General features: G+C 40.8%; 1 protein-coding gene across 1 annotated transcript in view; it reads right to left on the bottom strand.

Moving 5' to 3' along the window:
* Positions 1–21,793, bottom strand: part of col12a1b (collagen, type XII, alpha 1b) — a 57,080-nt gene that overhangs the window by 18,333 nt on the left and 16,954 nt on the right. The window contains exons 16-53 of the mRNA XM_030770872.1: positions 20,755–20,904; positions 20,470–20,589; positions 20,030–20,194; positions 19,754–19,900; positions 19,228–19,370; positions 18,215–18,344; positions 16,573–16,718; positions 15,854–15,983; positions 15,563–15,699; positions 14,612–14,741; positions 13,979–14,118; positions 13,478–13,610; positions 13,350–13,370; positions 12,595–12,734; positions 10,610–10,739; positions 10,270–10,418; positions 9,961–10,090; positions 9,627–9,766; positions 9,262–9,391; positions 8,918–9,057; positions 8,352–8,481; positions 8,093–8,232; positions 7,716–7,845; positions 7,470–7,609; positions 7,194–7,323; positions 6,938–7,077; positions 6,670–6,799; positions 6,345–6,484; positions 6,120–6,249; positions 5,053–5,195; positions 3,804–3,933; positions 3,520–3,662; positions 2,907–3,036; positions 2,250–2,369; positions 1,597–1,743; positions 1,297–1,413; positions 186–338; positions 4–78 (exon numbers count right to left, since the gene is read on the bottom strand). Coding sequence (XP_030626732.1) covers positions 4–78; positions 186–338; positions 1,297–1,413; positions 1,597–1,743; positions 2,250–2,369; positions 2,907–3,036; positions 3,520–3,662; positions 3,804–3,933; positions 5,053–5,195; positions 6,120–6,249; positions 6,345–6,484; positions 6,670–6,799; positions 6,938–7,077; positions 7,194–7,323; positions 7,470–7,609; positions 7,716–7,845; positions 8,093–8,232; positions 8,352–8,481; positions 8,918–9,057; positions 9,262–9,391; positions 9,627–9,766; positions 9,961–10,090; positions 10,270–10,418; positions 10,610–10,739; positions 12,595–12,734; positions 13,350–13,370; positions 13,478–13,610; positions 13,979–14,118; positions 14,612–14,741; positions 15,563–15,699; positions 15,854–15,983; positions 16,573–16,718; positions 18,215–18,344; positions 19,228–19,370; positions 19,754–19,900; positions 20,030–20,194; positions 20,470–20,589; positions 20,755–20,904 — 5,019 coding nt within the window. The remainder of the gene's footprint in view (positions 1–3; positions 79–185; positions 339–1,296; positions 1,414–1,596; positions 1,744–2,249; positions 2,370–2,906; positions 3,037–3,519; positions 3,663–3,803; positions 3,934–5,052; positions 5,196–6,119; positions 6,250–6,344; positions 6,485–6,669; positions 6,800–6,937; positions 7,078–7,193; positions 7,324–7,469; positions 7,610–7,715; positions 7,846–8,092; positions 8,233–8,351; positions 8,482–8,917; positions 9,058–9,261; positions 9,392–9,626; positions 9,767–9,960; positions 10,091–10,269; positions 10,419–10,609; positions 10,740–12,594; positions 12,735–13,349; positions 13,371–13,477; positions 13,611–13,978; positions 14,119–14,611; positions 14,742–15,562; positions 15,700–15,853; positions 15,984–16,572; positions 16,719–18,214; positions 18,345–19,227; positions 19,371–19,753; positions 19,901–20,029; positions 20,195–20,469; positions 20,590–20,754; positions 20,905–21,793) is intronic.

Genomic DNA, 21,793 nt, shown 5'->3' with positions numbered 1-21,793 from the left:
TACCTGCCCAGCCAGGAGGGATTGTGGGTGGTGGAGGAGGAGTGGGAGGCAAAGTAGGCACTGGTGTTGGCTTGACCACTAAGAGAGATGCCACAAAATTAACAATAAAATTTCTCAATTTTTTTTTTTTTTTTTTTGACTTTGCATTGGATGATTATATTTTGAATGAAAACTAACACACTCACATGTTCGTTCTTTGGTACTGACTCCAGGGCCTTCCAGGTTGGGAGTCTGAACAAATACAGTGGCACTGTATAGGGAATCTGGAGACAGGCCCTCAAAGCAGTACTCACTCCTTGCTGCAGTGATGGTGATCTCCTGCTGTCCTTTAGCAGAGGCTACAAACAAACATACAAACATCAGATGAACTCACACTGCGACATTAAATCATCAAAACTCACGCTGTTCCTTTCATGACCATGTGACGTTGATGAAATGCGCTATCATTCAAGTTTTGTGGAACATCCAAACTGACAAGTCATCATTTTACATGCCTATCCTATACTGTCCTGTCATGTATTTCTACATATTTATCCACATTTGCTTCCATCTAAAATTATGTGAGTGCATTCCATCATTTTCTGTGGTCGGCTTGCGTACTGTTTGCACTCTGAGAAGATTTTGTACTGGCAGCTGTAGTCTCACACATACAAAAGACTTTTAATTTGGTAAACTGACAGAGGCTGGTAAGTTAATGATTCCCATGAACGGATTTAAACACTCCAAAATTGCATCCTGTTTTTAACAGCCATGTCCCATCTATCTGACAATATGAACCATCTGGAGTCGCAGCCAAACCAGTAATTAAAAAGCTAATCCATTCAAGTCCATGAACACTTGGTGGCTAAATGCATTCTAAATATTGTCATGCATAGTATTTGGAGGAATGACAAAAAGAAAGCTGAAGATAAACATCCTGTCTAGACACAGTTAGAGCATCTGACACATTTCCATTGCAATACTCCAAATTCCAATACTCCAATATTCCAATACTTCACAAGACAGGGTGCATTAATCAGGTTTCTGTGACAGCAATCAAAAACAATTTGAAGTATTTGTACATTCCAAAGAGATAAATATTGTAATTTGCACTATTATGTCAAAGTCTTCACAAAAAATGTACTTCCATGCCACAAATTAGAAATGTTTATCTGCTGGATGTCAAGTTGCATCATCATTGATTAATGCGGTCGCTCGGAAGGATCTGAGATATTGGAGGTTTAATTTGTCAGCTTGGAAGCATTTAAGATGATGGAGGTTTTAAAAAAGAAGACAATGGAAATAAATGTGACTTACGGTCCAGAGGGTTCAGTTTGATGCGGTAAGAAGTGGCAGCCCTGTGGGGTGTCCATTTTACGCAGAACTTGTCATAACCAACATTGTATGTCTCCAGATTGGTCACATTGAGGTACACTTTAAGAAGAAAGAAGTGAACATTATGACTTTTTACAATATGGAACGAGATATCAGGTTTGTAAGGGGAATTCTGTGTGTGTGTGTGTGTGTGTGTGTGTGTGTGTGTGTGTGTGTGTGTGTGTGTGTGTGTGTGTGTTTGTGTGTGTGTGTGCGTATAGTGTACACTTCACAAATACTCACATGTTGTTCCTTGTCCAGTGAGGGCCTCACTCAGGCCACCATAATACTGGGCGTAAACTTGGACATCATAGGTTGTGCCAGGATTCAAGTTGTGCAGAGTGTAAGAGGTAACATCACCGACAAATACCTCCAAGGATTCATCTTTATCTGAAATACACAAATACATAAACGCTAAATGAGTGCTGAATACAAGAAGATCACTGAAAAATATGACTTGTGAAGGAAGTACAGAGCTTTACAGTATTCAGTTATACAGTAGTTCAGTAACAATACTGTCAAGTATGGTTCAGATAGTTGTTTACTCTGCTCACATATAGACAGGTCATCTATAGATTTGGTCACACTTTCACACATTCCCATTCTCCTCTCTTTCTCTCTCTCTCACTCTCTTTCTCCTCTTCATTGCTTCTTACAAGTTCTTTTATCTGTTTTGTTTCTTTGCATGTCCTGTCTGAAATATACTGACTCTGAGCGGAATCTTTAACTTCATTCTGATGTACAAGAAGACTATCTGTTTTCTACTTATTCATCTGCGTTTGGGCTTAACTAGAAGGAGAAAATTCCTAACAGTCGCATGATTAAAGGTTTATTTTGGAGATGTATTGATCCTGATTCTTATTACAAGGTCCTCTCCTGTGCTGGTTGATGCTCACCTGTTGGCTGATAGACAAGCTTGTAGCCCAACACTGGAGATAGAGGTGCATCCCAGGACACACGGAAGCGTGTGTACCACTCATCCGAGACACGCAAGCCTTGAGGCTTCAGGAGGCCAACTGTGTCCAAGACAGAGGTAAGGACAACACATGTTAATAAATAATCAATCACTCTAGCATCCTCCAACATAACCTCCAAAACACCCGAGAGCATGACCCCTATGTTCAAAGTGCTAAAAGGTCTCTATTGCCAAAATCCACTGCTGTTTGGCTCTCCACTGTGAGAGGCTCTCCAACAAGAGTAATATTGTATTTAGACTGGGTTTACTGTCTTTATGGTTTTGCTGAGGTAGCAGGATAGTGGGCCAGTATTTGGAGGATGGCCCATGTAAATTGCCTGGCACAAAGGCCCCCTGCTCCTGCCAAGATATACAGCTATTTGGTTAACTGAGACGAATGTTATCCAGTCACTGAAATGTCTTTACTCTATCACTCTATGTTGCGGGTCTTTGCCAATCCACTTCATTCTTCCAAAATCCAGCTGACACAGCTAAACCCTATAGGTGCACATTTTTATGTAAAGCAGAGAAGTTTTCCTCTTCTGATGACGGGTATCTCTGAAGACAGAGTTCAAAATACATCCTTGAATTTACATACGTGTCCGTCCATTTCCGTTCAGTGAACCTCCTGGCCCTTCTGGATAAATGGCCTCTACAGTGATGTTGTAGGGAGTGTCTGGAATCAGGTTTTGTAGGATGGCATTGTTTCTGTTCCCAGGAACAATAGTCTGTGCAGACATCCACCAAAGATAAGGATTAATCAGCAGACTAGCTTGGTGATATACGAAAAAAAAAACATTGTGTAGAATGCCGCTCTTTGACATATAAACTCCTACGCAGTCTACACAGAACACAAAGCTTTTCTCTGGGAAGGAAATGATTATTAAGTAATTCCATTCCCTACGCAGCACCCTGGAAGGAACTGGGTCATTTTACTTCCTTTCACAGAATCTCTAACAGGTGTTTGCAGACCGGCCATGACATACTACAGCTGCTTCTCTGTGTCATGACAGTCAGCTTTGCTTCTAAGAGCAGTTAATGAAGTCAACAGTAATAATGTTTATCTCACTCAGTACCATATTAGTCTTACTAATCTGCTGTTATTGGCTGAAGGTAGTCAAACAAATAACTTTATATGAGGGATAGGATGGCTTAACAAAGGATTTTATGTAAGAGTAGATTGTGTGTATAAAGCACAGCCCAAAACTCACAAACTCGGTGATGGGGTCTCCTGTAGTAGGAGCATAAGCAATTTTGTATTGTTGGACCGGTCCCTCAGCGTGATCCCAGGCAATGCTTAAGGTGTTAGTGGTGGCATCAAACACACGCATGTTCCTTGGCCCAGCCCTTGGCACTGCAAAGGCCGTTGTTCATAATTACCATACATCATCAAATGATTATGAATTCTGTCATTTGTATGCTGCTTGTCCTCAAAATTTGTTCATGGGCTAATATTCCATTTTTTAATATCGTAAGAGTAAAAATTTCTGCTCACATGTCCTTCCATTTCCTTGGATTGGTTGTCCTTCTCCGTCAGCGTACACAGCCAAAACATTCACAGAATATGGAGTGTCAGGAATGAGCTGATCTAGGAAGGCGTTGTTGATATTGCCTGGAACCAACGCCTGTGAAGGAGGTCATCATTTACAATGAAGATGAGTACAGAGAATTTGTGTCCTATTGGAAAAAAAAATAAGTGCTGCAGGCGTTGCTAACCTGGCATAGATAATATATATAATGACTTCACTGTTTAGATTACCCAAGTGAGATAACACTTCCAAACAGACGTGTAATACAAACAAAACTTCCTGAGGTTAAATGCTAAATAAATACTTTTTTCCTATCCTAATTGCCTCAAAGTTCCTGATGTTAGTGAAACACGAGAAAATGGACAAATGATGCTATGATAAGGAAGGCCTCAGCCTGAATGGAGCCAGGACTCATTGACAGCAGGGGAATCCTATTCTCTATGTGCCAGATTTCTAAGGGATTAACTGTCCATCTGTAGCTCATTCATTTATCTGTGAGAATTACATCATAGTGGATGCAGGTGCTCTAACGTGCCATTGAGATTTTTCAGCACAGGATTCCCTTAGCTTTTACTGATAAAACAGAACAAAGAGAGGGCACATATGAATGTTGCAGAATCACAGTCACACATGCAAACTAACTTGCTCTGGTTCATCAACACTTGCGCAAGGCATTTTCTGCTCTTTGCCTCACGTCAAGCAAAGGGTACAGCAGGCAAATTCTTGGGATCACAAAAAATATCCCCAACCATGTGGCCTTTCTCTGCATCAAAGAGTATTCTAATCATAAAATCTATCTCATTATCCCTCAGCTGAGATGTAATGGAGACTTCAAACACAAAACTTTTCCTCGATGTCTCTCACAGATGTTGCCTGTTCGCATTTTTCCAACATCATGTGATACAGTAAAATCAAGTCACAGGGCAATAATCCAAGACGTGTGCATCCATGCACAAATACAAAGATTAAAAGACTCCTAGTACAGAAAGGCAACCCATTACTGAACATCTGTAGGTTTAATAAACACTTAACTGAAGAAATAAAATTTGCAGTATCAGAGGAGAAATACTTAGGCCAAGGAAGCCTCTTGAGGTTTTAGTAGGCCCTTGAAGGTCTGAATAGGGGTTAGGTTTCAGAAAGTGAATACAATGTTCACTGTGAATTCTAAAGTTATTGTTTCTCGTTTGTGGCTCATGGTGTTTCTGTTTGACTCACAAATTCAGCTGGTCTGACTCCACTGAGTGGTGCATAGACAACTTTGTACTGCTGTACCCGGCCCGTGGCTGGCTCCCACCTCACATTCAGACTGTTAGTAGTGGGGTTGTAAACTTGAATGTTTCTGGGAGGGGTTCGTGGAACTGCAGGAAAGAGAGAGAGAGAGAGAGAGGGTCTCTGATAGACAGCCATGTCTACAAAGCCACAAACATATTTGGTCCATAGAAAGAATTTAAGGGGAAACTATGGAGAATAAATGTCAGGATTGGTAACCAGAACCACTCAATTTTAAACAGGAGGTAGCACTATAAAGTTAGGGTATAAATGCTGAGCTAGGCAGTCTGTGTTTGAGCTCAGCCATTTTTTATGGAAAGCATGCTGAGAACACATAGAGACCGGAGGGGGGTGGGGGTGGGGGCAGTTTAGGTTTCAGTTCAAACTGCTTAACTTTGCCTTTAAAACAGAAGCAGATGTGCCTATTCTGAGTGGTTTCAGAGTTCTACTGATAAGTATTTAGTTACAGTATCTTAAAGCATTAAATTAAGACTTTTCAACATATGACTTAAATATAAAATTAATATGATGTGAATCATGTATGAAGTAAGCAGTGTCTCATTTTCTTTCCATGTTGCGTATTGTGGAGAATATTTGTTTTCTTCTTACAATGTAAATGGCTGTATATAGGAGAACTAATTATAATATTAGCATGTTATCAGGTATAATAAATAACAGATCACAAATCATTTCACTTTTGAGAGGAGCAAGGCACAAGAGCAAACCCATTTAAAACGTATGACTCCTCATTCTAAGTATTTATGTGAGCATTGCTCACTGGAGAGTTGGATCCAATAGGGGAATCATTATATGCTATTGCAACTCTGTAGCAGTGATATGCTCCAGTGAAATCAGGGCTTTCTAATTATCCTCAGTGAAGATAAGCTTTTCAGTGAGTGAGCATGGCATGCCATCTAAGCAGAAACAAAGTCAAATGACCAGACCAGGGCAGATCATTGTGATTAGCTTTTTGATTTTCCAGTGAGTGGTGAACGTCTGTTCACTTGACTTACGTGTCTTTCCTGTGTCAGACTGACGAAGCCCTTCACCTTCAGGATAGACAGGTACCACCGTTACTGTATAAAGGGTGTCTGAGAGAAGGTTTCTCAAAATAGTGCTGGTAGTTCCTCCAGACACTTGCTCCTTTTAACACAAGAGAGCATAAGATATCAGTCAAAACAAAAAGGAGAAACTGTCCACAGTTAGAGCTCTTAGTCAAACTGAGTCACCTAACTTACCATGTCCTCTGCACCTCCTGAGGCTGGCACATAGAAGAGCCTGTACTGACGTACATTACCCTCCGCTGCATCCCAGCGCACCTTCAGTGAACTGGTGGTGGGGTCAGTGACCTGTAGGTTTCTCACACCACCCAGGGGCTCTGTGAGGAGTCAGACCAGACAGTTATATGTGGTTATGGTTTTAGGCATAAGTATTGGGCATGGTTATTTACAAGCTAGTTATTTGTACCTTAGCCTTTTACATCACAAAGGATGGAAATCTTATACTCAGATACTGATTTTGATTTGCATGGCCATCTCTTTGTTCACATTGTTCAGGACTCACTTGTCTTCCCATTCTCAGACATGCGTTTTCCCTCTCCATCTGCATACACAGGAAGCACAGTGACCTTGTACTCCGTGTCTGGCTGCAGGTTCCTAAGCACTGTGTTGGTGGACATCCCAGAAACTTGAGTCTGTGGAAAAAGCAATGACATTTAACAGGGGTATCAAAAAATCTAAATCTGTATTTTATTATCCTGAATCTACGCAACACTTAGTTTTTAGGGTCAACGAAGGTCTGTATAGCAGGCATTGTGGTATGTTCTCCTCACCATACTCTCTGTGCCTCCAGTTGCAGGCACGTACAGGATGTTGTATTGACGGACATCGCCCTCAGCCGGTTCCCACCTCACCCTCAGAGAATTAACAGTGGGGTCAATCACTTGCAGGTTCCGGACGGCACCGAAAGGCTCTGCGCATAACAAGAGACTCTGTGAGATTCAGGGAATGCAAAACAGAATAGCCCATATTTACGGTTTTGACCCAAAGCCCCAAATAAAGGAATGTCCTGTAGAGGTTTTGACTCACTCGTCTTTCCATTTTCAGACTGTCGAATTCCTTCCATTTGATCGTACACTGGAACCACAGACACCTTGTACACTGTATTCGACTCCAGGTTACGCAGGACAGTAGTGGTGGTGCTGCCAGAAACTTCCTCCTGTTCTCAGAAACAGTGGGAAGACTCAATATTTGCATAATTCTTTTTTTGAAAGAATTGTTACAAAGAACATAGGGACTAAAAACTCAAAAAAATGAAACAGTCTCTCCACAGAGGAATTCTTCACAATCTAATCAGAATCTTACCATCTTTTCCACATCCCCTGGTACAGGAACGTAGAATACTTTGTACTGACGAACATTCCCCTCAGCTGGTTCCCAGCGGGCAGTCAGACTGGTAATGGTTGGGTCAATTACCTGCAGGTTTCTAACACCACCCAAAGGCCCTAGAATAGATGGAGCAATGGTTTCCCATCAGCAGCAGCCTTGGAACGAGACTTGTAGGGTTTGTAGATAAAGTAACATGACTACAACTGCACACTCAGAACTCACTTGTTTTTCCATTCTCTGACAGAGCCTTGCCCTCCATTTCATGATAGACTGGAACTACAGTGACAGTGTAGACAGTGTCAGGATCCAGGTTCCGCAAAACTGTAGATGTTGTACTTCCAGAGACTTGATCCTATACATATGAAACAAAATATTTATTAAGGAGGATCTTAGGGGATACACTGGATGTAAACAAAATTCATTTTTAAAGAATAAAAAATGGCATAGTGGCTCCTCCACAAAAAGATGAAAATGTGGTCCGTAGGACTGAGGGAGTGGGGATGGAGTATAGAAACAAACAATGCAAAAGATTCCATTTTTGTTGGTGTTTCCATCAGAGTCCCTGGTAACAATGATGGTCTGATTTGCAGGCTTACCACTTCTTGCTCTTTTGTTCCATCAGCAGGGACGTAGATTACAATATACTCGCGGACATTACCCTCAGCAGGGTCCCAGCGCACATTCAAGGTACTGAAGGTAGGGTCTATCACTCGCAGGTTCCTTACTTCTCCCAAAGGTTCTGAGGAGAACAAAAAAAGTTTTAGCACCCCTCTTCCACAGTTCTTTCTTATAGTCAAATGACAGTCATTAAAGAAATTTGACTTCTTTTGTGTTATTCTTCTAACTTGAGTCACGTACTTGTTCTCCCTCTCTCTGAGAGCTCTGGTCCATCTCCCTCTGCATAAACTGGAACCACAGTGACAGAATACTCGGTATCTGGCTTGAGACTCTTTATCTGTAAAGTGGTGGTGCTCTCAGATACCTCCTCCTGTGGAAGGAAAATCAGTTCATTAAATTAGAAGTGTTGTTCAATTTCACTTCCTTCCCACAGAAACGGAGAATATAACATTTTATCAGAGACGTATAGCATTACGGTGCTTCATGGCATTATGCCTATAACAAAGTTTTTATGCAAATTCATCTTTCACTTTGCTTGAGTTATTTGAGCTTTTCCAGAACATTGGCATTCCAGTGTGCTTCACCTCTTTCACTCAATGACAACTTCATCAAGCTATGCACCTCACTTGGCAGTGGAAAGAAAATCTCCCCAGCAAACAGCACAGATAGCTGTTCTCCATGAGGGTTTGTTATTTTTTGGGAACAATGCCTGAAGCTTATATTGGACTTTTTAAAGAGGGATTTGACTGTCATCGGGGCTGATATCAGTGTGTTGAGGCAAAGTGATTGTGATGAAGACTCCATACCATAAGCTTCTCGCCTCCTGCTGTGGGTACATAGAAGACCTTGTAGCCTTGTACATTCCCATCAGCAGCTTCCCAGACTGCAGTGAGTGTAGTAAAAGTAGCATCAGTGATCCGAAGGCCCCTCGCTCCACCCAAAGGCACTGGAGAACAGAAAGGAAAATCCATGACAATGCTAAAGCACAGATAAGATGAACTGTGATTTCCAGCCGCTACCCACTAAACACCATGTGTCATGTAAAGAGGGGTATCTAAAGTGACCAAAAATATAGCAAACATTGCAGAGGTGCTTTGACATCATTCAGAAGGTAACCAGCAAAGCAGGTCAGTTCTGCTTTGACACTCACAGGTCTTTCCATTCTCAGACTGGCGTCTGCCCTCTGTAGCAGGATACACCGGCACCACCGACACTGTGTACTTAGTATCTGGCTGGAGGTTCCTCAGAACAATGCTGGTCGTGGCTCCAGGCACTTGTTCCTGTTAACAACATTGGAAAAGAACTCTTCATACAGAAAAAAAACTGAGATGATCTTCCTAGATCACTCTTTCTGCAAGAGTGTAAGATTCCTGTGCGATGATTAAAATATTGTTACATCTGCTGTTTTTATTTGTCTGTGTTTGTGTTTAATTTTGTAAATTAAGACAAGAAGAGGAGTTCATATGATGAAATGCATTTTCAAAAGTAAGTGGCTCGAGAATGAAAGAGCCGCACCATGTTTTCTGTCCCACCAGCTGTGGGAACAAAGAAAATCTTGTATTGGCGCACTGCCCCATCAGCAGGATCCCACTTCACATTCAAAGAAGTCATGGTAGGGTCAGTAACCCGCAACTTCTTCACACCGCCCAGGGCTCCTGGCAGAAGAAATAACATTTTTCATTGTTCTGTTTTGGCTTTGGACAAAAAATACAATATATCTAACAGGTTTTTTCCAGACGAATGTCTAGGGCATTTTCACACAATGTGGTACATGAAGAGATGAAGTTGGAAAGGAGTCGTTTTTCTGGATGAGAAATGGATGATTTTAGGTTGAGAGAGTCGGACTCACTTGTTTTTCCATTTTCAGAGATCCTTTTGCCATCTCCCTCGGCATACACGGGCACCAAAGTTACTGTGTATCTGGTGTCTGGCTGAAGGCCCCTCAAAACCGTATTAGTTGTGGTCCCTGAAACCTGCTCCTATGTCATGAAAAAATAACATATTTCAGTGCACCACCCCATGTAATCACTCCGTTGAGATAATGTGACAAACTGCAATGCACCTAGGGAAATATTCAGCATGGTTAATACATCTTAAAAACTAGGTGATCACTGTATTGTTTGGGCTGTTTTTGGGAGCAATATGCTGACAGTCCTACCAGTCCTACCATGCTTTCAGCGCCACCCGTTTCAGGGACATAGATGACTTTATACTCCAAAACTTTCCCTTCAGCTGGCTCCCAGCGCACATTCAGAGTAGTCATTGTGGGATTTAAGACTTGGAGGTTCCTCACTCCGCCTAAGGGTTCTTAAAGGACAATTTCACAAAAAAAATTGAAATGCAGCCAAAATATGTCCTCATGTGAAATCTTCTGAGCATGAGTGAGCAGTCAAAATAATGGCAGCATAAATGTCTGCCATCGTAACCAATTACCTTAACCTCTATGCACTTCACTTGAAACCACATACATGTGGGTGGTTTCATTTGGAGGAACTTACTTGTCTTTCCTTGTCCAGATATGTCCTTGCTCTCTCCAGTGCGGTAGACTGCAGCCACAGTGATGGAGTAAGGGGTGTCAGGGATCAACTTCTGGAGAATAACTGTATTCTTCTTCCCGCCGACCTGAGTCTGTTTGGGAGACATGTCAGCAGTCAGCCACTTTTGTTTGTTTTGAAGAGATGAGTTCAACCCCTTTTTGAATTTTAATGGGAGTAGAGTAAAGTGACAAGCTGCTGACACGTACACCACTTCAAATATGAGGCCTGTCTTCAGCTCCTTCTCTAAGGGCTGCCTCTGGATGGGATCCAAAAGCTGCTCAACATAATCCTTGTGAAGTTAGCCAAATGTGGCAAATGTAAACTTTATTTTTTTTATATCAGTTCTGACTATTATGAATTTAAAGGCAGTCTTGTTTCTAAGAAGGGTAATGGAATTTTCTTAACACAGCTGAACAGTCTTATCCATAACACTCATTCAGTCTACCAGCCTATTTCACTCTTCTCCTCAGTCATAAACAGAGAGGGGTTCCCCAAGGGTCAATACTTCATCCTCTACGTTTAGAGAGTAAACATATCGGCTACACTTTAAAGAGTCACCCCATTTCACATAATGACTGTTCCTATAAATCACCATAAGTACACTTGAGGGTCTAGGGGGAAAAGGAAAATAATGTAATATTCTGTATGTCCGTGCCTCTCAAATAGTTGCTGAATACAAAATGCATATTATTAATTGAGAAAAGATTTTAAGACTTAAATTACTATTAAACCACATTATATCTTCACCGTTATTACTACATGCCAATAAGCTTCCATTTAATCCTATTACCACTTGGTTATCCTACACTAAATAAGCTTCACCCAACCCCCCACCCCCTTATGTTTAATTCTGTGTCAAATTGTTAAGAAGTCAAACCCCAAATTATAACAATGCTTGTGAATCTGTAAAATCTACTCACACTAGTTAAAGACACTCAGTCTTAAAGCTGGCCCAAGAAATAGAATCAGTTTAGAATAGCGACAGAAACAGTAGTCATACATCAATAGTATCTACTCTAATATCTAATATAATATAATAGTAATAATAGTATATAATATAATAATATCTCATATAATAGTAGCAGTCTGATCTGTTTCCTAACTTCCACACATTTTCCATAACTGATCACAGTTGAGGTATTCCAGAAGAATGTGGGTTTAGCCAAAAAGCACGGACCAGCACTAATTCAACAAACAGATCATGTTGTAATGTGAATGAGAATCTAATGATGTGAGAGAAGACAAATAGCATGTTGTTTCAAATCCTCTCATTGAAGTGAACACTGGTGCCTCTTTTTAACAGAAACTAGTCTTGCTCAGTGATAAAAGTGCTCTAGAGTTGTAACACTGCTTTAAAATGAATTTGAACTGAATATGTTGTTTTTTCTCTTTCACTCCCAAATGTGAGATTTCCGTTATGCTTTCATCACTTTCCTCTTACATTCAGTCTATCATGCTGTGCTATAATCCATCATATTCTCTCACGGGGAGAGCATAATCAAGGCAAATTGAACTCTTTATGTTTATGGAAAATTCCTAATAATGAAAGAGAGACTGTAACTACAAAGCCAAAATCATTTTTGGCACAAATTCTTATGAAACACAAAAATTCTGTGGCATATGGTAATATTAATACAGCAGCTCCACCCACAGACACTGCTCATTGTACATATGGAAGAGGAATGTTTTTTTTTACTTGAGTGTTTAGAATAGACAAAGACCTTTTAGGTCAGCGCCTAATCACTCACTGTACTACTCTGGCTTCCAGCTTTCCAGAGGGTTTCCTGCAGTAATTAATAACCTAATGTCTGGCTATTTTATAAAACATCATTTTTGATAGCAGTGTGGAAAAACTTGCCAACTATTATGGATAGAGCTAAAATAGGACCATTTCCCTGTAAAGATCTTCACGGCATTCAAAGGTGAATAAATCCAAATATACTCACAGAGAGAGTTTTTCCACCAGCCACAGGTTGGAAGGTAATTTTGTAGTTCTGGACTGGGCCTGGGGCATGGTCCCACTTAACTGTCAGGGTGGTGGTCGTCGCATTGAAGACCTGAAGGTTCTGAGGAGGACCGCTGGGAACTAGAATGGAACACAGCCTAAAATCAGCCGAATCTCTTTGGCACTTAACAGTTCTACAAATTTGTTGGTTGGACGGTCGGGGGAAAGTTAAAGCTATTGATGTTGATATCCTTGTGGAGGATTCAGCATTTGAAATTGGCACATTAGCTTCATGATTGTTCCAGGCATCAGCATAATCCATACAGTCATGAATCTGAATGAAGCAATTGGATGGTTGAGGTTGGTATTGTGATGGATTCTTCACAATGAAACTGAACAATGGTGCAAACAAGCTTACATTATGCACATGCACTTCAAATGACATGGACAACATGTGACATATGACAGATCACTGGATGATGACATATAACATGAGGACGAATGACATGATGACAAATGACTTATCATGATGATGATGATGATGAGGATGATGAAAATGATGATGAGTATTTCTGCTTTAACTTGTATTTCAATTGTAATGAAACATTGACATTTGCAGCACTTGACAAATAGATGCACATGCAGGTTTTTAGCTCGGAAAAAGTGTGCTTCCGATTTCTCTGTTTTTTTATCATTGTTAGATTTACCATTATAGATATTACAATTATAAAATCTTTCTTGTTTGAAACAACATACCAGGCGTAAAGACCCTTGACACTAGAAAAAGATGTCAAGAAAACAAAATGTTATTTCATTATGATCAAGTTGTGCAGTATTTTTAATGTGTTGTATTGCAAATCAGCAGGGACGGAGAGGCCTCTTACGTGTGCGCTGGCTGCCCATTAGGTCTTCGCTCTCAGACTCATCAGGGTAGATAGCTGTGACTGTGACATCATACATGGTGTCTGGGTCCAGGTCCGTGAGAACCTGAGTTGTCTCATCGCTGTTAAGGATGGCCTGCAGAAAGCCAGTAAGTAGTTATAGGTCAATCTAATACAAGCAGTATTCTTTATGTATTTTATTACATGGGCACTAGCCAACCTGCAAGTTCTATCATGGTTTTACAACTACTTGAAAGTTGTTGACAGAGCTTGAAAAAACAAAAATTTATGCTATTTCATCAGGAGAAAAAATAGCATGAGGCCTGAATTTGCATGTCTGGACAGTAATTAGTTTTAATCCATGAGAATACTATAAATAGTACACATTTTGAGTTTCTAACAGTTTGGGTCGGAGTATATCAACAAAAGTCAAGGATGTTTAACAGTCTTGCATTTTAATTATTGGGCAAATAACCCCTTATGTACCCAACCACATGGACTTACATATTTGAAGTTGTTCTCCCCTTTCTTTGTCCAACCAATGCGGTACAGGGCGACATCTGGGGCACCGTGTTCCCATGTGGCCCTGAAGGATGTCTGGGTCACCTCTGAGAACCTCAGATTCTTAGGGGCTGGAACCACATCTGTGTGAATAGACAGACATTATAGAAGCATGTTATCATGTTATAATGGGGCTAGCATGGCTTCTTTTTTTTGGGCGGGGGGGTGGGGGTGGGGGGGGGGGGGGTCTGCTAACCATGTGGATGCCCAGCTTGTTGCCAGGTCATGTTATTCAGAAGAGGCTGACATAATGCGTGTTTGTGAGAGAGTGTGCAAAAAGAAGTGGTTTGAATTTCTGATTGAAAGCAAGAGTTGTGCTAATGACTAGTGAAAAGTATGGCCCCATGCAGTGTTTAATAAACACACATTGCTGTGAAGATTAATGGCGTGATACATGGTAATCATGCAAAGAGGAACAATATGGAAATTGCCTCGCAACACACCAGCCAAACAGATCTCAACTAATGAACTCCCAATGAGAGCGCACTCTAAATCATACATAACAGCAAACAGACATATGACATATGAGACACTGTTACTGTGCACTGGGCCATGCATTCAGGAAAATAAACTCACCTGTAACAGCACTCCCAAGCATTGGGTTGCCTGGACCCTCATCATACACAGGAGTCACCGCAACATCATACTCAGTCTGAGAGATGAGGTTGGACAGATCGAGGGTTGTGACATCACCATTGACCTCAACCTGAGAATGATGTAACAAAAAAAAAAAAAAAATCAAGAAGAGCAGTGTTCACATTAAGTTACACTGTTATTAGCAACACAAAAAAGTGCTAACAGGTAAATCATGTATACGACAGTACATTCCATCTGTCCATTCTTTATAACTAGTCAAGGACACGCTAGCCAAAGGAAAAACAGAAGTAATATTCAACAGCAAACGTTCTTTGGGCATGACAACAAACTCATAAGGAATATTTTAAACATACTTTAGAGATGGCAACTGCAAGTAGGATCAAGCTCATTGTAACATTGTAACATTCTTATTTGAGAGCTAGACCAACAACGAAAAAGTAATTACAAACAAAATAATTAGAATGCTTTCAGCAAACAGGCTGAAACCATCCTATTTAGTCTGGTGGGGGAGTCAGGCACCAGAGATGTCAATGTAGCCCAGCTGTGGATCTTGATAAGCAAAACACAAATCACTCTTCTGCAGAAATGAAATTTTGAATGAGTGTTCATACTGTGGGCTTGAGATATTTTTCTTTCTTTTTTTCTTTTTTTTTCACGAGTAAAGCTATTGTTTCTGTTGAAACTTTGCACTCTCACTCATCTGGACACAAGAGCATGTTCATAGATTTTGCCTTTGCTTTTAATTACAATCAGATCTCAGAGAAGAGGGTTTTTTTCCCCCAAGTTTTCTTGAAATCAAGTACAACTTTGTCTGTTATGCTGTAAGTGGTAAACTCTTCTGAATTATGTCAGTGGCATAAACAATGTACCTCCTACAAACACAGTATACTCTTGAAAAGTAACACCTAAAGTTCCCACAACATTACTTACCTCTTTCAGTTCTCCATCCTCAGGCTTATAGGTAACGAGATACTTCCTCACTTTTCCGGGAGCAGCATCCCAGTTTAGCCGCATTGTGCTGTGGGTGACATCAGTGATTCTCAACACACCAGCAGGAGGTAGGGGCACTAGAGAAAGAGAGAGAGAGAGAGAGAGAGAGAGAGAGAGAGAGAGAGAGAGAGAGAGAGAGAGAGAGGGTGTTGGGACATAATAAAAATTCACAAATATGACATACTGGGACTTACTGGAAATAATGAGATAGAAAATGAGACTTTGACGTACACGTGACTCCTTGGTCTATCAAGGGATCACTGGCTGCCTCGCCGTGCAGGGCAAAGAGGGAGAGCGAGTACGCTGTGTTGGGTTGCAGCTGCAGCAGCTGGACATCATTCTCATCTGCCCCAACTCGCATCTGTGGAGGAGAAGGATGAGGGATAAGGGGAGGAGGGGAAGGTAGAATGAGACTGGACATGAGGGGTAAAGAGTCCTACCAGACAGGACTTGTCAGAAGTAGGCTTTAGAACACCTGGTCTGTTGTAAAAAAAAAACTCAGAGCCAGTTTAGTTTTTGAGGTATGCTTCCTCCTCACTGGCTTAAACTAAAGGAAGCTACTTCTGCTTAGCTAGAACTACAACCCTGCAACCCACAGAGACTAAAAGAAATCAGAATGTGGAGCAGCTGGTCAAATACTATTTGGTTCATATCATTTCAGAAGTTTCAAGGGGGAAAAGAAGCAAGAGTCTAGCCAACATGATCTAATCCTCCCCATTACCCCGTGTATCCAAAAGAGACTACTTCTTGTGGACGTTGCCTGAACACTGTAAAATGGCCTGCTTCCTGCTGTGCTGTGACTGTCACATTTATCATCTGGAGCAGGAATTGTTGGTGGATGTTTGAGCTGCTTTGTCTCAGGTTATAGTAAATTGTATGTGGAAATGCCGATGATGGTTACACAGGCAGGGGTGCACTTGACTTGATACTCTGAGCTTGGGGATGCTCACCTCTTTTTCCACTGTGGGCACGGTGGCGTTAATGGCACTGTACAGGAGCATGTAGCCAGTCGCACCTGGTGCCAACTCCCATTTCACCCGCATAGTGGTCAGGCTCTCATCGTACACCATCAAGCTCTTTACGGCCGGGAGTGGCACTGAGAAACCCCCCCCAGAGAAATAAATAAATAAATAAATAAAACACAAGAATTAAAGACATAAAACAGATGACAATGCTAAATTGCTCCGAGCTATGCTGAGGTAGTGCTGACATATCTGTAGAGATGTATTACAAAAATAAATGTAAACCATACCGCAGGCGCACAAGAAAGCTCCCCTAACACCTAAAACTGTACACCAGCCATGAAATGAAAACAGTAGAACTGGCATTAAGGCAACGGAATTCGTCAAGAACTAGTCTTCAAATTAACATGACTCATAATAAGACTAACTGTATGTTGACTCTCATAGTGTGTTCCAATATGGCCTTTTTTTTTTTTTTAAACTGTATCCAGTGACTCTGAATACATTCTGAGGTATTGCTCCAGTTGAGAGCTGGCTCAGAGCCTCTTCCATTCAAACTCTAGGGATATTGACAAGAGAGGCAGTAACCCGTCCATAAGCCTACATCACAAAGGCCCACAGTCTTTAATAGGGGTGGGGCAGAAAGTGAAGTTAGAAGTTACAAGCAATGGTCACACAGGAGAATGATGCTCCAAGTAGGAGTGTTCAGTTAAAGTAACAATAAAGACACCCACGATTACTTAAGCATATTCTTGTATCCAAGTGGTGCATGACAACATGGTAAATGCTTCTTTATGACACTGAGAAAAGTCTTGTAACACTTTATAATAAATATCATAGTTAGGTATTTAAAAATAGACTAAAGCAAACTATAAAACAAACTACAAAGCCAATTAAAACTGTCAGTGTACTTTAAATCATGTAAAACTATGTAAGTTTTCTTTATCGACTCATAACCTGACCAAAGCTTAAACCCTGGGCTGAAACGCTGTATTGTGAAACAATTAATTGGTTTCAAACTCATTTTTCAGTCGTTTCAGTGGGGTTTATGGAACCAGCATTAGTGCTGTACGTGAGCCATGCAGAATTTACTAAAATGTACGTGCCGTAGGTAATCCAATATACCCTGATCAGTTTATGATAACCTGCTTTATTAGTCTGCATAAAAACGTCCAGGAGAACATGTTTGCTTCATAAACACTGTGGTATATATGTCAAATACAAGCTTATTTCTCAAATTCCTATTTCTTCCAAGACAACTGACTTGTCATTTTGCGATTTTGTGACTGTTACAACATATGCAACCAATACAATTAAACCTAAACAAAAACAGTTCCATTGCATTAACAGTAACGTCTCTTTAAAAACTCATTCAGCCGAGTGCTTCCTGCTAAGGTAATTAAGATAACCGTTAAATCTATTCTACAAGCAGGAGTAACTTTCCATAAAAAAAACTCTAAATTTTATCATTCGTTCCAAGCTGCGCTGCTGGTCTGCCTGAATCTGTGGAGCTCTAATTCAGAGGAAGTGATTTCAAAGCTTATCCTGTGTAATTGAGATGATAATGAGGAAGGGAATGGGAGAACAAAGGGAGAGGAAGTGCAGAGGAGGCAAACAGCTGCACACTCACGTGTAGTTTCAGTGCCTTTTAGAGGCTCGCTGCTCTCGTCTCCAATCATCGAGAAGACGTTGACCACATACTCGGTCATGGGCATCAGGTCCTCTAGGACGATAGTGTTCACTTCACCGTCCACATAAACCTACAGTAGACCCCCCCCCCAAAAAAAATGACATATGCATGTTGTTAAACACAGACTCAGAACAGGAAGAGAGAGAGAGAGAGAGAGAGAGAGAGGAAAGGAGATCTCAAAAGAATGAAATAGAGAGACCTTAAATCAACTCTATGCAGCACGTCCATCCAAAAGGTTTTGTTTTTGTTGCAAATAGTTATGGGACTGGGTTGGAACTGCTGTGAGTGATCCTGAATGGTTCAACGAGTGCAGCATTAGAGTTCAGTAAAACTATTGCAATGATTCTTTCAAACCTCTCCACACGTATGTACCACATATATGAAATATGGCTTGCTGATTTGAGTGGAGTTTATACATGCCTTTACTTCGGTCCAACATAAGCATTTAAAAGTAAAAGTAAAAGTCAAAGCCATGGAATTGGATCTGTCACCAGAGGTCCCAGTCCGTGGAGAGCAATTATATGACTAACCAAGTGAAACCCAGTAACATATTAAAAATGGTGGACAAGTGAAACCCAAATGTTACTCTATTTTGAATTTGAAAGGCGCCCATGAAAACATATTAGAAAGTCCAGAATCACATGCCTAGAGGAGAGTGAAAACGAGAGGTAAGCCATTAAGTAACCAAACTTGACTCTTATCTCATATACAGAACACAACTGTGAAAATTGAAATCATTTTTTTTTCCCAGTAGACTGTATCCATCTCATTACAGTCCTAAACCGATTAACCCCATCATGGATAATCAGTGTGTTGACCAATCAGCTTAATAATGCGCAGATCCATTCTGCCATGTGTAACTCAGGTACTGAAATGGGTCACTGATCCCAAAGCACTCTCAGCATTCTCGGATGAGAGCGGGATAAACAAGAGGAGAAAATTGTTGAACTCACCACTTCAGTTTTCCCTCCGGCTACAGGCACATATTCAATGCGGAACTTTTCCACAGGGTCATCAGGGGGTATCCAGGTGGCACGGAAGGAGTAGTGGGTCACCTCAGAGGTCACCAGGTCAGAAGCTGTCCCTGGTCCTCCCGCTGGGTCAAGAGCAAATGAGAAATTTGAGCTAGGATGTCAAATAGCTCACGTAGTATACTTGAGCTACAAAACTACCCTGGGTATCTGTCTGACAAGGCTAAGTGGGTAATATATCACCAATTTAAGGGAATACCCTTCTTTTTTTAGGTATTCCTAGTATAGGCCTTTTGATGTGTGATAAATCAACACTATCCTTAAGTGACCAAAATCCATGCTGATGTTTTCATGAAAGCACTGCTATTACTTTAGTACCTTTTTTTTATATATATATAACAAAACAGTATTTTGGGGATATCATAAACAAAAGTTGCCAAGCATTCTAAAAAAGCGAGAAGCTTGGTGGATGGATGTATGGATGTATGAATGGCTGGACCATGTTTACCTGGGCCCTTAACGCTGTTACAAAGGTTGACAGTGAGGTCATCCACGATGTCCAATAAGAAACTGAAGTCATTGACATTGTACATGTGGGTATCATCTGGATCAGAGGCGATAGTTCTCAATTCAGCCTCATCAGCGTTCTTCACACCTAGAGGACCACAAATGTGAACATCCTTATTCCGGCCTAACAAAAAATCTAAGCATTCATAAAGTAACAAATGACTTGGACCTACAAGTATGCCTCATCATTGAGGAGCATTCTATCTGAATTACTAACCAATGGCATAGAGCTCAATGCCGTCATCCCGCAGTTTCTTAGAGTTGTCGATAATTTCGTCCTGTGATTTGCCGTCAGTGATAAGCACACCAATCTTCCGAGAGTCGGGTCGCAAACCCACATTTGGTTTGAAGTTGTTCTGGAGGATGTAATTCAATGCCAAGCCTAGAGAAATGTGGAGAGTGGTGAATTGAACTGAACTGAAAAAAAATTAATGAGAGTTTCAGTGAAAGAATGTGACACTTACAAGAGGGCAAGTAGTGAAAAATACTGTGAATGTCAATGTAAACACCAAAATTCCAATGTTAAAACGGTCTACTTAGCTAAAACAAAGAGATTTAGTATACCAACAGTGTCTTCCATCTGTACAAATATCAATTATATAATATAATAGTTACACTGCAGTAGTACATTACAGTAGAGCTAGGTGAGTAGGGTACCAGTCATTGTGTTTCCTCCTTTGTATGGTAAGCTAGCTACAGCCTCCAGCAAGGAATCACGAGTTGAATGAGCATTCAGATGCCACTCAGTTTTGGGATCTCCACTGTACTGAGCCAGACCTGTTGCAGACAAAGCCATTTATTCATTCAAAATAAAAAAATGGAAGCAGGACCATTTCTTTGTAATACATTCAGTTCTCGACTGTGCTGTTTTCAGAGATAGTGCGCCTATTATTAACATGCTCTCCTATAGACGAACAGGTTCAGGAAGCTTGAACCACTTACCAATTTGGACTCTATCAGGACCTATGTCGAAAACACCAACCATGCGAGCAATAAATTGCCGAACGGTTTTGAAATTTAGACGACCGATGCTCCATGAGCCGTCAACTAGCAGGATGATGTCAGCCTTGGATGAGGTCTTACACTGAGCATCTGTGAAGTGAAAGACAGTGGAAGCAAGTCAAACAAAGACAAAAGCCAAAGCACCTTCAGCGAGCAGTCATAATATTAACGTTCAGGTCAAATGAAGTTCATGTGGAGCAGAGTTTGAGTCAAGACGGAGGAAATATGCACACAGGAGAAAAGCATTCTTAATGACAACACTGAGTAACACAAAAACACACTCATTTTTTACACATAAAATATATATTACACTTTATTACAGATTTGTAGTTTTATTCTGAATTGTTTTCACAAAGATTTATGTCTCTTTCTTCTTCTACGTGTTCTTTTTTTTTTTCCAAAGTTTCAGCCCTCTGCTGTATCCAAAAGCTCTTCTGGCATCCGGCCTTAAGGACATTTTGCGGAGCTGTCAAGGATTCTGTCCCACAGAACAACAAAAGAAGCCTCTTGACGCATGATATATGAGTAGCCCATCTCAGGAGAGTTATTGCACATTCCTGCTCTGCACAGAGTTCGCCACTCCAGACACCTGCAAGGGTGAGAGGGGCTGCTTCTCCAAAGAGTCTAAAGCACATATGCACACTCTTGTCAATGTGCTATGCAAGCTGCCACTGTCTCTGCAATTGAAAACAGGTTACATAAAGTTGATTGATCCACTTCGATTTTCAGGAAAACGGTAAATACTGTGAAAGATGTTTGACAACATGCCTATTTCTTTTCTTTTTTTTTTTTTTTTTTCCCCTGAAAATATACATAATGTTCAGCTGAATATTTGGCAGTTTGTCCATCTGAAAATACTCCTGTATACGACGTGAGAACCAAATCATAATTCAGTTTGCAAAACTGTATTTGTGTGCCCTTGAGGACATAATTGCATTTGTGTGCCCTGCAGTATACTCAACTTTTTGCTTACTTTTTT

The sequence above is a fragment of the Chanos chanos genome, chromosome 4 (assembly GCF_902362185.1).
Source record: "Chanos chanos chromosome 4, fChaCha1.1, whole genome shotgun sequence".
NCBI classification, from domain to species: Eukaryota; Metazoa; Chordata; class Actinopteri; order Gonorynchiformes; family Chanidae; genus Chanos; species Chanos chanos.
Note: the sequence above shows the minus strand (reverse complement) of the source record. Positions and strands in the feature narration are given on the sequence as shown.